Source organism: Coregonus lavaretus, assembly GCF_964263955.1.
Source record: "Coregonus lavaretus genome assembly, chromosome: 11".
Lineage (NCBI taxonomy): Eukaryota > Metazoa > Chordata > Actinopteri > Salmoniformes > Salmonidae > Coregonus > Coregonus lavaretus.
In genome coordinates this window covers 43,061,121-43,074,864 of record NC_139998.1, presented here as the reverse complement: position 1 = coordinate 43,074,864, position 13,744 = coordinate 43,061,121, and the positions used below count along the sequence as shown (strand labels likewise).

The 13,744-nt window shown below is 42.4% G+C and overlaps 1 protein-coding gene across 1 annotated transcript in view; it reads left to right on the top strand.

Annotated features, from left to right (window-relative positions):
* Positions 1-13,744, top strand: part of LOC311136987 (fibrillin-2-like) — a gene marked incomplete at both ends in the record, with an annotated part of 69,928 nt that overhangs the window by 33,307 nt on the left and 22,877 nt on the right. Inside the window, 2 exon segments of the mRNA XM_084171319.1 lie at positions 7,449-7,574; positions 12,883-13,008. Coding sequence (XP_084027445.1) covers positions 7,449-7,574; positions 12,883-13,008 — 252 coding nt within the window.

The following is a 13,744-nucleotide window of genomic DNA, read 5'->3' as shown; positions in this document are numbered from 1 at the left end:
GAGTTGTGGGAACATATGTTTTTGGTTTCACGTTGGTTGTGGGAACGAAGCCATACATTTCCTGACCTGTAAAAATGTACGTTTTTTAAGTGTTCTTAGAACAGAAGTGAAAATGTTCCCTGTTCTGGGGCCGTTTATTTTTAGGTTGCAGGGAGGTTCTGAGAATGTTTTACTCTTGTTCTTTGAAGGTTTTCCTGGGAGGTTTTATTAACGCTCTGAGGTTATTTGGAAGTTTTTAAGTCACTTCCTTAAAACATTCAATGAATGTTTCAATAAGACTTTTAATAACACTGCTATCTTATTTGGGGTTAACTTTTTTAGATAGGACATTTATTTCCTTAGGTATTAATCTTGCAAACACATGTATTTTTTATTGTGACCAGTAAGATTCAAACCTATAATCTTCTGTTTTATATCCATGGAATTAGTCCACTGCGCCACCAGGATGGAGCTAGTATGCCATGTTTTTTTACGCATACAAAGCTGTTCATTTTAGTCTATTCAAACAGACCCCATTTCAAAGGAAACAGGCAAGTGGGTGTGGCCAACACACCTGAACACACTTAACAAGATAGAGTAAAGAGAGAGTTTTATTGATGCTGAGAACGGAATGTATATGTTTCTAAATAGGGAGAGGCTCCTAATCCATGACCGGATCTTTTATTTCTGAGGTTCTGTAACCATTAGTGCGCAAATTCTCGCAGAGTCTCGCGGGAATTTGGGACCAGTCATCATGCCGAAACCGGATTAGATACAGCTAATTAAATCAGAGTTAAATGCCAAAAAGATGATATTCACAATGTCACTAAGCGAAAAACAAACAACCAAAACAGCAATAGCCACTACAATGTCAAAACATGATTTTGTCATGAGTTCAGTACCATTTGTTTGATTTTGTGGACCCACGACTATGGTGTATCGTCATTAGCTAGCTAGCTAACGTTTGTATGCTATCCTGCGTTAGCTACCTAGCTAGCAAGCTCTAGTCTAGTCCAATGGAAACTGATGCATTCCTGCTGGCTACATGGCTAGCTAGATGACCAGTGGTGACAGTGAGGTCCGTATATGAGATTCAAGGCCCTAATAAGTGTCATTGTGCAGAAATGGCAAATAAAGTACAGTTTGATGAGCTAGCTAAGTTAGCTAGTAAGGTATTCCAGTTATCAAAGAAGATGCAAACTAGCTTTGCATGCATGGCAGGACCAGTTTTGTCAAAGATGGTAGACCGTCTCTGGTGTTAATATTACAACTAGGACGGGCTGTCCAATGGGATGCAAAAACGCCGGCACATACATAGATGCAGCTCTCATGCAATGCAGTCAGTACACATTCATTCACATAGCTATGACTCACATAGCTATGAACGAGCATGTTGTGAAGTGTAAAGTAGCTAGCTCCATTAGTGTCATCTCCATTAGCTAGCTATGAATCTTACTGTGGCAAAAAGAATGCATATGTCAAAATATCTCTCAATACATTGCATATTAGTCCACAATTTCTCTGACATTTGTCTCGTAGTTCTGGCACAGGAAAGAAGTGGAGACAGTTTTCAGGGACCTACCAGATCACAAAAAACTGTGGACAGCGAGGGGGAGATAAAAATGATGGTTAGGGAGAAATCAACCATAAGACCACTAGGTGTCATCGTGTCATCGTATACACACAGATCAAATTGATTTCAACAGTACTTGATAGAGTCCACTAGTACATAACTATAGAGAACGTACAAAAATGATATGGTAATACAAAATGTAAGTTTACACACTCCCAGGAATGTCATACATGATGGATCATTAGCTTATACACTAACTTTCACACATCTAGATGGCCGGGCGTGGTGGGTGTGGAGCCAGCGACAGCAGGGGTTCAAACTGTAGAACCTAGTCCCTACATTTGAATATAAAAATGGATTTTATCAAACAAAACTATGCTACATTTTATCTCTGGGACCCTTGGGATGACAAATCAGAGCATGATTACTGAATGTAAGTACATTATTTACCTTCAGAGGTGAATGTATCAAACCAGTTGCCGTGATAAGTTTTTTGTTGTTGTGCACTCTCCTCAAACAATAGCATGGTATTTTTTTCACTGTAATAGCTACTGTAAATTGGACAGTGTAGTTAGATTAACAAGAATGTAAGCTTTCTGCCCATATAAGACATGTCTATGTCCTGGAAAGTTTGCTGTTACTTACAACAGTCAAGCTGATTATGATGTAGCAGCCTATGCTGACAACTAGCATCGCTAGCATGCTAACGTTAGCTAGCTAGCTAATGTCAATACACCATAGTCGTGGGTCCACAAAATCAAGCAAATGGTACTGAACTCATGACAAAATCATGTTTCAATATTGTAGTGGCTATTGACGTTTTGGTTGTTTGTTTTTTGCTTAGTGAGATTGCGATTATCATCTTTTTGCCATTTAACTCTGGTTTAAATACCGGTTTGTATCTAATCCGGTTTCAGCATGAGAAAATTTGTAGTCCCAAATTCCCGCAAGATACTGCGAGAATTTGAGCCCTGACGGATATGGAGCCTCAGAAATAACAGATCCGGTCACGGATTAGGAGCGACTCCCTTCTAAATAACATTCTTAGAACATTCTCTGAACGCTACTAAAGTTTTCTTGTTGTTTTTATGGATAGTTTTCTTCATGTTCTGAGAACAAAATGTTTGTTTTTAAATTGCATTCTTAGAATGTTCTCTGAACACTACTAATGTTTTCTTGTATTTTTTATGGACGTTTTCTTAAAATGTTCTGAACAATTTGAGAACATGACTGTAAATAGAACCATGAGGAAACCTATAGGAAACGTTATGCTGAAGTACTGAAATTCCCACAGAAGAACATTGTTTCTTAACGTTCCTTTAAACAATTTGAGAACATTCCCAATGTCAAACCAGTTGGAGAACATTCTTAGAACATTACCAAACATTTTATTAAATGTAACCATGTTTTAACTTTTAGGAAACGTTCTGTTAAAGTAATGAAATACTAAGAAAATAATGCTTTTTTTGTCATGTTCTTTAAATGTGCTGATAATGTTCCAAAGCCAAGCAACTATCCTGCACCATTCCCAGAAAGTTGTGGGAAGGGTGTATGTAAAATAACCATAGGACAACCACGCTCTCACCAAACTCTAAGAAACATACAGTGGGGGAAAAAAGTATTTAGTCAGCCACCAATTGTGTAAGTTCTCCCACTTAAAAAGATGAGAGAGGCCTGTAATTTTCATCATAGGTACACGTCAACTATGACAGACAAATTGAGGAAAAAAAATCCAGAAAATCACATTGTGGGATTTTTAATGAATTTATTTGCTAATTATGGTGGAAAATAAGTATTTGGTCACCTACAAACAAGCAAGATTTCTGGCTCTCACAGACCTGTAACTTCTTCTTTAAGAGGCTCCTCTGTCCTCCACTCGTTACCTGTATTAATGGCACCTGTTTGAACTTGTTATCAGTATAAAAGACACCTGTCCACAACCTCAAACAGTCACACTCCAAACTCCACTATGGCCAAGACCAAAGAGCTTTCAAAGGACACCAGAAACAAAATTGTAGACCTGCACCAGGCTGGGAAGACTGAATCTGCAATAGGTAAGCAGCTTGGTTTGAAGAAATCAACTGTGGGAGCAATTATTAGGAAATGGAAGACATACAAGACCACTGATAATCTCCCTCGATCTGGGGCTCCACGCAAGATCTCACCCCGTGGGGTCAAAATGATCACAAGATCGTTACAAGACCATGGTGCTCGCCTATGGAGCAGTGAGGGGAACGGCACCTCCGTACCTTCAGGCTCTGATCAGTCCCTACACCCAGGCGAGGGCATTGCGTTCATCCACCTCTGGCCTGCTGGCTCCCCTTCCTCTGCGGAAGCATAGTTCCCGCTCAGCCCAGTCAAAGCTGTTCGCTGCTCTGGCACCCCAATGGTGGAACAAGCTCCCTCACGACGCCAGGACAGCGGAGTCACTCACCACCTTCCGGAGACATTTGAAACCCCACCTCTTTAAGGAACACCTGGGATAGGATAAAGTAATCCTTCTACCCACCCCCCCCCCCAAAAAAAAATAAGTATAATTGTAAAGTGGTTATCCCACTGGCTATAGGGTGAATGCACCAATTTGTAGTCGCTCTGGATAAGAGCGTCTGCTAAATGACGTAAATGTGCCCTTGAGCAAGGCACTTAACCCTAATTGCTCCTGTAAGTCGCTCTGGATAAGAGCGTCTGCTAAATGACTAAAATGTAAATGTAAATCACAAGAACGGTGAGCAAAAATCCCAGAACCACACGGGGGGACCTAGTGAATGACCTGCAGAGCTGGGACCAAAGTAACAAAGCCTACCATCAGTAACACACTACGCCGCCAGGGACTCAAATCCTGCAGTGCCAGACGTGTCCCCCTGCTTAAGCCAGTACATGTCCAGGCCCGTCTGAAGTTTGCTAGAGTGCATTTCGATGATCCAGAAGAGGATTGGGAGAATGTCATATGGTCAGATGAAACCAAAATAGAACTTTTTGGTAAAAACTCAACTCGTCGTGTTTGGAGGACAAAGAATGCTGAGTTGCATCCAAAGAACACCATACCTACTGTGAAGCATGGGGGTGGAAACATCATGCTTTGGGGCTGTTTTTCTGCAAAGGGACCAGGACGACTGATCCATGTAAAGGAAAGAATGAATGGGGCCATGTATCGTGAGATTTTGAGTGAAAACCTCCTTCCATCAGCAAGGTCATTGAAGATGAAACGTGGCTGGGTCTTTCAGCATGACAATGATCCCAAACACACCGCCCGGGCAACGAAGGAGTGGCTTCGTAAGAAGCATTTCAAGGTCCTGGAGTGGCCTAGCCAGTCTCCAGATCTCAACCCCATAGAAAATCTTTGGAGGGAGTTGAATGTCCATGTTGCCCAGCGACAGCCCCAAAACATCACTGCTCTAGAGGAGATCTGCATGGAGGAATGGGCCAAAATACCAGCAACAGTGTGTGAAAACCTTGTGAAGACTTACAGAAAACATTTGACCTGTGTCATTGCCAACAAAGGGTATATAACAAAGTATTGAGAAACTTTTGTTATTGACCAAATACTTATTTTCCACCATAATTTGCAAATAAATTCATAAAAAATCCTACAATGTGATTTTCTGGATTTTTTTTCTCATTTTGTCTGTCATTGTTGACGTGTACCTATGATGAAAATTACAGGCCTCTCTCATCTTTTTAAGTGGGAGAACTTGCACAATTGGTGGCTGACTAAATACTTTTTTCCCCACTGTATGGTTCTCAGAACATTATGTGCTAGCTGGGTTATCTCATTCACCACCAATTTGTAGCAGCCAACTGGGTGAAACACTGTGGCCATTTGTGCCAGAACACTCACCTTATAGGAAAAGGCTGTTCGGACACTCCTGACCTGCAAACTGATATTTCATTTCAGTTTAGAGTCAGGGATAAGGGTTTGTTTAAGGTTAGGGTTAAGGTAAGTAAGGTTAGTCGTTTTGCAAGTCAGCAGTGTCCTTCAGTCTCTCCCAACCTTACATTAGCTGTGTGGATGTTTCTGCCATCTGAATGTGGGTGGACATGGCCTCTAAAGTGCCTGTTAAGTGTTGACACATTCTCAGTAAGGTGTGGTGAGAGACACATTTTATACAAAAGCTTTTGCACACAGGCTAATGAAAAATAGCTGTTAACTGAACAACTGAAAAATAAATATGGCTTTCAAGCTTCACTCTGCACAGCTTTGAATTACCAATGTGACTGAGTGCCTTGGGGTATAATCAACATTGTTTCCATGTCATTTCAATGAAATTACGTTCAACCAACGTGGAATAGACGTTGAATTGACGTCTGTGCCCTGTGGATTATTTGTCTGCTTTATTTGTCCGCTAAATCAAACCTCAAATTGTGCCCTTAAGACACTTCAAAAACCTAAGTATTCCTAAAATATCCAAAGCTGATTCAAGTTAATACAGCACACTGTCATACAGGATTGTACATTCAACTCTGTCAACCCATTCATTACACACAATTATTGCTAAATTAATAGACCTGGCCACAGACGTGACTGTATGGCAGTTCTATCTTAATACAATCCTTCCTGATAGCTTGTCTGTTAGTGTTTTTTAAATGAAAAGTCACGTTCTCTCACTGAGCCTCTATCAGTCTGCCTTTATGTACAGTAAACACACCAAGGAGGACACCTAATTGCCAGAAAGCCCCCGAGCAAAGTCCTGTTGAAACCAGTTCAAAGCACACATGCACATGAATCCCAATGTAAGGATAGCATTCCAGACATCATGGATTTGGATGCTCTCGCCACCGCTGGCAGTCGGCGCTCCTCAACATGACAGCACATTTTCAGGCTTTGTTAAAAGGGAACAGAGGTCGAACACATGATTAGAAACAGACTGCATTTGTGTGCGTGTGTGTGGTGAGAGAGAGAGAGAGAGAGGGGGGTATAAATCTTGGTTGCTTGGCTGGATACTGGCAATGCGTGCCAACTTCCCTCTCTGAGACTGGCGCAGAGTTAGATGACCAGGTGTGTGTGTGCACGTTTGTGCCCACGCATAGCCTAAGTGTTTTTATGTCTATGTCTTCATACCATCCAGACACATACCAGTCTCAGCACATATTCACACACCCCGACAAGACGAACCCCCTCTAGACACACGAACCATCTGAGGGGTCTGTCAATGTGTTTCCACTGAAGATGATGAAACACCAACACCTCTTTCTGGCTAGCATGGCCAGACTGTGAGCTAACGATGTGTAAATGTGTGAAGAGGGGAGGAAGATGAGGTGATAAACAACCTTTCCCTCTCGTTAATCGAGTTTAAAGAAGAAACTGTTGCGTGTTTCCTGGTTACGGTGACCACTGTCCAATCAGAGCCCTACGCTCACAGTTCCATCATCTTTACTCACGGCATGATAGGAAATATGCGCATACATGAACCCACTCCCTGCTCAAACAATGGCTACAGTCTGGAGTGGTCTTGGTTCCTAGTTGGCGGTGGTCAAATATATCCCCTGTTCTGTCCTGCTGCGCCCCTCTAAACTGGTTTTAATGCGGCAACAGAAGCTCATGAAAAATGTATTTTAGCCATATGTCCGAACATGATTGATTGTGGTACTGTAATGTAATGTTTGCACCCGGCCTACTTCACTTTAAAAATCTAAGATGCTGTATATCACAGAGCTTAAAATCCAAAAAATGTCAACCACATTTATAGACTCCATCTGAATCAAGGTTAGTGGGCGGGCAGTAAAGCTTTAGGAGATTCTTCGCTCATTAAGAGCAGACTCAGAGTACTTAAACAGCATCTCTGAAAGCAGCTCATGTTAAGTGCTGCTTATTTGTGCTAATGGTCTCCGTTCTCTTTCTATTCCTCTCTTTCCCTCTCTCAATTCCCCCCCCCCACTCCCCCTCTCCCTTCTCTAGATGTGGATGAGTGTCAGGCCATCCCCGGGCTGTGTGCAGGAGGTAACTGTATCAACACAGTGGGCTCCTATGAGTGTAAATGTCCCGCGGGCCATCGCCAGAGTGACACCAGCCACAAGTGCGAAGGTGAGTCACACACAGCCCACTCACTCAACCTCTGTGGTAATACCATATTATTATACACATTATATAACAAACTGGAATGTATTACGTACAGTGAATTAATGTAATGGAAAACATATTGGTCTTAAATTAAAGTAGGTTCAGTTAAGAATTAGAGGAGGGGTTTTGAATTGCGAGCGTAGATCCATTGTTTTGTTTTTTTGGCAGGGTTTCGTTATACACTACTATCAGTGTTTTGAATACTTTTGCCAGACAGCCAGTGACAATTGGCTTCTGTGGTTATCTGGTCACTGATATGGAAATCCACACACACACACACACACTCCAGTGAGGGGTCGCATTGCTATGTGTTGATTGGGTGGAATTTAAACAATTTAAACAAACAGGCAGGCTGAGGCACTTTGCAAGGCGGGGGCTGTAGGTCTTGGATGGTTTCCTAGTCTTTGGGGAGGTTGGAAAGAGCTCTGGGACTGTTTCAGCCAGAGGTATTTTACCCACTTAACTACACTGTCTGATATGCTGTCTAGGAGTGTAATTGTGTTATGGTTATGGTGTACAAACCATCCCCTGACTCCTCACAGGCAGAAAGAGGCATTGTAATAATCACTGATCTTAGGGATTCATTAAGTCAGGGATTCTCAAACTTTTTGGGGTCGGGGACCCCTTTTGTAATAGCAAATTAATCAGGGACCCCCTGATAGTCTACAAGGAGTTTTTACTATGACGTCTGCAGTGCATGGCTGGACGAACCAAGTCTCGGGCCCGGGGAAAGAACATTTAAAAGTCCCGCCTCTTGGCATCTGAGATTTTCTTTTTCAGTTTTCAAGCTAATTTCCTGCAATTCTACACATTTTGCCATGAGGCAGAGAGAAAACTTTGCAGTTTTAAAGCTTAAAATACAGTGAGTGCATTTATGTACAAAAATAAAATGGAATATTTTTCAGTTTAAAAATTGATAATTGTACTGCGGATACCAATATCCCTGTGAGCCTCCCAGGCCCATGTTGCCCAGGGTTAAGAACATACATTGTAGATTAATAATATTATTAATATATTAGTATTGTGTTACACACTTTAAACCTATTAGACGGATCCCATGGCCAAAAGTCGTTTAATCTTTTGTTATTAATATTTATTAAAAAGTTAGTAATGTAAAAATATATAATAATATACACTGTAAATATTTTTGGGGAGATCTGGCCACAGACCTCCACGGACCCAACTTTTAGAACCCAAGCATTAAGTGATAGGGCAGAGCAGACCGTGGCCAATAGTAGGTCCTTTACCCACCTCACTCCACACCCAGTCAGTTCCAGAGGAGGCTGGTGGGAGGAGCTATAGGAGGACGGGCTCATTGTAATGGCTGGAATGGAATAAATGGTACGGTAGAAAACACATCAAACATATGGCAACCACATGTTTGACTTTGTTCCATATATTCCATTCTAGCCATTAAAATCCTATCTTCCTATAGCTCCTCCCACCAGCCTCCTCTGGTCAGTTCCCAGGGCTCCCCTCCCTCATATCATTAACTACCATAGAACCAGGGCTGATGATGCCCTGTTGAGTGATGGAGAGAAACTCAGGCTCTGCTCAAATACTTTGGAAATTCTTCCTTTCCTCCTTCCTTCCTTCCTTCCTTCCTTCCTTCCTTCCTTCCTTCCTTCCTTCCTTCCTTCCTTCCTTCCTTCCTTCCTTCCTTCCTTCCTTCCTTCCTTCCTTCCTTCCTTCCTTCCTTCCTTCCTTCCTTCCTTCCTTCCTTCCTTGCTTAAAGAAGGAGAGAGTTGGTCTGAGAGAGTTATGTTAGGGAGAACAATAGGGTGGTACTTTTTCTTTTACTTATCCAATCACTTTCTGATCTGTGATTAGCTAAAGGAAGGAAAGAAGGAAGGAAGGAAGGGTGCATTTTAAGAGTATTTGAACAGGGCCTGGGTGTCCAGTAACAGCGGTAGAGAGAGAGAGAGATCAGCTGGGAGATATCAGTAGACCCTGAGGGTAAATGAAGGGTTAGAAACACTCATATACCTGATGGAGCCTCTAAATAAAATCAAATAAAAATGTATTGGTCGCGTACACAGTTTAGCAGATGTTATAGCAGGTGCAGCAAAATGCTTATGTTACTAGCTCCTAACAATGAAGTAAATGTCAAACAAGTACACAAATATTTAAAAATATATATATTTCAAGATTCACTATGCAGAAATCGCTCTGCCATTTCCAGGTTGCTAAAATTCGAATAGTTAACCTAATTTCAGTTTATGTGACCAAACAAGCAAGTATCGTATCATTGTACCATCTAAACCGCTGTGAAAAATATTTTAAATAACCAACATTTTTGTATTTTCAGCCGTTTGAAGCTGGTGTACAAAACTGAAAGTAAAAGATGAAACTTAAAATGGGAAGCATAGAAATAGCATACATAGAACAGATCTACCACTTCTTAGACTTGCTTTCAATGGGAATTACAGATCTATAACTCACAGTTCTATGTGAATTTTGTCAGGTTGCCCAAAAAGTTACATATTGCAGCTTTTAAAAAAACATCAACAAATCAAAAAATGTTGGAACGAAACCAATTAGTAACCCAAATAGCACTGTAACTGTAATCCAAATGCAATCTATATACACCGGATGAATTTACACAAGATATACTAAGAATGATATGTACAGCAGTAGCTATATTATAGTGAGCTAGATCAAGAATCCAGTATATAAATAACTATGCGGTGTGTATAAACAATGTAACTAAATTGCAATGTACAGTAGTAGAAATATTAGAATGAGCAATGTCAAGAATACAGTATTTAAATACACAGTACAAAACTCCTAAGCAAAATTGATAGAATTGCAGGAAATTAGCTTCCGGACCAGATTCCGGAATATAAATATATATATATATGTATTTGAATGGTGTGTAGAGACATTATGGACAATATGTGAATGTCAAATTAGCTGGTCATGTGATGACACACACCGGCAGCTGTCCTATCACAGTCCCACTGAAAGGCTGGATTGTGCTATGACCTTATGATGGCTGGAGGCCTATTGGCTGGACAAGCAGGAGAGGTGACCTATGCCCTGTAGTCTTTGAAGCCTGGTGGGGTGAGAGGCAGCGTATGGGGGTGGAGGTCCTTGGAGGTTAACTAATTACAGCCCCAAGCCTGAGGCTCTGTACATGGGCTTCGCTTGGGCCAAGGTGGGGGTTGGATGGTGGATGGGGCTGCTTTTAGGGAACATTGTGTTATAACTTAAGTGGGGCAGTCAGTTTTTAGTTTCAAAACATCAAGCATTCCAAAGCCCATTAAAGGGTAGAGAATACTGAGTTGAACCATCCATAACTATAAATGCCCAGATACCTCAAATAGCACAGCTCTGAGATTGAGAGATTCAGGCCCCATTTTGTTCAGTTAAGACATCACAGACAACCATCTGTTTTCCAAAGGGAAAATGGGTTTCAAAATGCCCTCCAAGTTTATGCACCAACATGGCCTCATGTTCCTGTGGAGCCAGCCTTGGAGCTGTTAAGATGTCAGGGAGGTAGTTCTTCTAGGCCAAAGCAACCTACCTGATTTCATAGTTGTTGTTTTTTTTCCACTCCTTTTTTGCCCCCCATTTTCCTTAGATAAATACAGACTACTGGCCCAGGACCAGCTGTTAGTGCTAGCACAAAGAAACACTTAAAGAGCAGAGATGATTTCTGTGTTATATACAAGGACGTCTGCCACTTATAGACAGACACACACACATACTGTACAGACATACACAGTTACACACACACACACACACACACACACACACACACACACACACACACACACACATACTGTACAGACATACACAGTTACACACACACACACACACACACACACACACATACTGTACAGACATACACAGTTACACACACACACACACACACACACACACACAGATACTGTGCAGACATACACACTTACACACATACTATACCGACACACATACACACTTTCTCACACATGCAGAGACCGACATACACACTGTCTCACAACACAGACTATGATGATTGAACAGTGGTCATTTATCCAGGTGGCAGACATTTCCCTCCACACACACAGCGCCACACAGCTCTCCATGTCTGAGCTGTGTAAAGTCTGCTCCTATTCAGGGGGAATGCTGACGCCACGTTTATTTTGCTACTCTTTTATATATGACTTGAGGAGAACCTTTTACCACTGCAGTCAGACAATAGTCAGCAGGGGACCCAGTGGCTCTTAACTTCCCACTGTGTGCGTCATTACACACACACACACACACACACACACACACACACACACACACACACACACACACACACACACACACACACACACACACACACACACACACACACACACACACACACACACACACACACACACACACACACACACACACACACACACACAGCCCCATAGACAGCATTACTGCATACCCACTGTCAACACACACACACCACTAATGCATACCCGCCGACTGCACACACACATTTACGGCACGCCACCACGACTCTCACACGCCATGGAATACACACACGCATACTGTAATTTGACCAAATAAAGGTCATTATGTATGTGTATAGATAAGTGGTAGCACGTCATAAAAACCCAATACCTTCTGGTACCTGCGTTTTCATGTGTAGGGTAATATACTGTAATACACTACACAGAAGAGTAGACCCTGCCAAGTCCTGGCTAACTCACACACACATACACACAGGTGTGTGCACACACATACATACACACACACACACACACCAGCTCTTTACTGCTGCCTCCCAGGTCTAGTGTAATCTCTCTGGGGCAGCTGAATTGCTCCCATGGTGTGTGTGTGGGAAACTCTCACTATTTAAACCTCTTAAAATCCACCACAGTTATGAAGTCCACTGAGGTGTGTTGGACATTGATAAGTGTAGACCAGAGAGAAATAAAGTCATGAGTCTTTGGCAGAAAACGAACACAGAGATTTTCCATATGACCGCCTCCTCCCTTCAGACCTTCACTCAGGTTGTCTTGACTGTGTCTAGCAGTAGGTCCTGCTCTTGTCTTTAGAGTTGTTATGAGTTGTGATTATTTGAGGTCCTCAAGTGCATTTTGACAGCTGAGATATCGTCCACTTCTTCAAGTATTTTAGAGAGATCCAAAGACTTTGAACAGCTGCATTCAAGGAAAAGGAATTCTTCCAAACAATGCCTGTGACAGGGTTTTGATTTACTGTGTGTGTAATAAGTGTATGACTAAGATGAAGCTCAGTGTATTCTCTAACTCCAATGATCTAATTGTTTGTGTGTGTGTTTCAGATATTGACGAGTGCAGCACTATCCCAGGTGTGTGTGACGGAGGTGAATGCACCAACACAGCCGGCAGCTACGTCTGCACCTGTCCCCGTGGTTACATCACAAGCACTGACGGTGCCAGATGTGTAGGTGAGTTACTGCTGCCCCCTCCAAACACACACAAACCCCTCCCTCACCCTCCTGTAGCCACTGCCTGCTCACATCTGGGCTTCTCTCTCTCTCTCTCTCTCTCTCTCTCTCTCTCTCTCTCTCTCTCTCTCTCTCTCTCTCTCCCTCCCTCCCTCCCTCCCTCTCCCCCCTCCCTCCCTCCTGTGACTAGTGTTCTGATGAGTCAAGAAGGTCTGCCGCAGGTCACGTGCGCTCGAATGCTGTAATAACATTTAGCATTAGCACCTATTTGACTCACACCCTGAAACACTACCAGGTGTTAATGTAGAGCGCCTGCAATCTCCAGCAGCTTGTCTCAAAATGGCCGCCAGAGAGCTGGCTCTGTTGCTTTTCAACAGCGTCCGAATGGGAGTCCAATAACTGTCCTTCATTCAAGGCCCCACTCATAGCCAAGCAGAACCCCTTGATTACTTTAATTGAAAAGTTGTGCGACCCAAAGTCTACTAGGCAGCAGAATGCCTTATTCAAATTCTCTCCCGGGTCAACGTTTTGTTGGCCCCCCGCTCTCTTTGGCAGGCAATCAAATCTCTGCTGTACTTGTTTGTTGTCTTTTGACAAAAAAAAGGGAAATGGGGTGGAAATGCCAAGCGAACAATGAACAGGGTCAACGTTGATCTCACAAGGAGGCATCTGTTCTCTTCTGTTCTGTTCTGCCTGGCCTGGTTGTGTGGCAGATTGTTTAGCGTCAAGGTAGAAG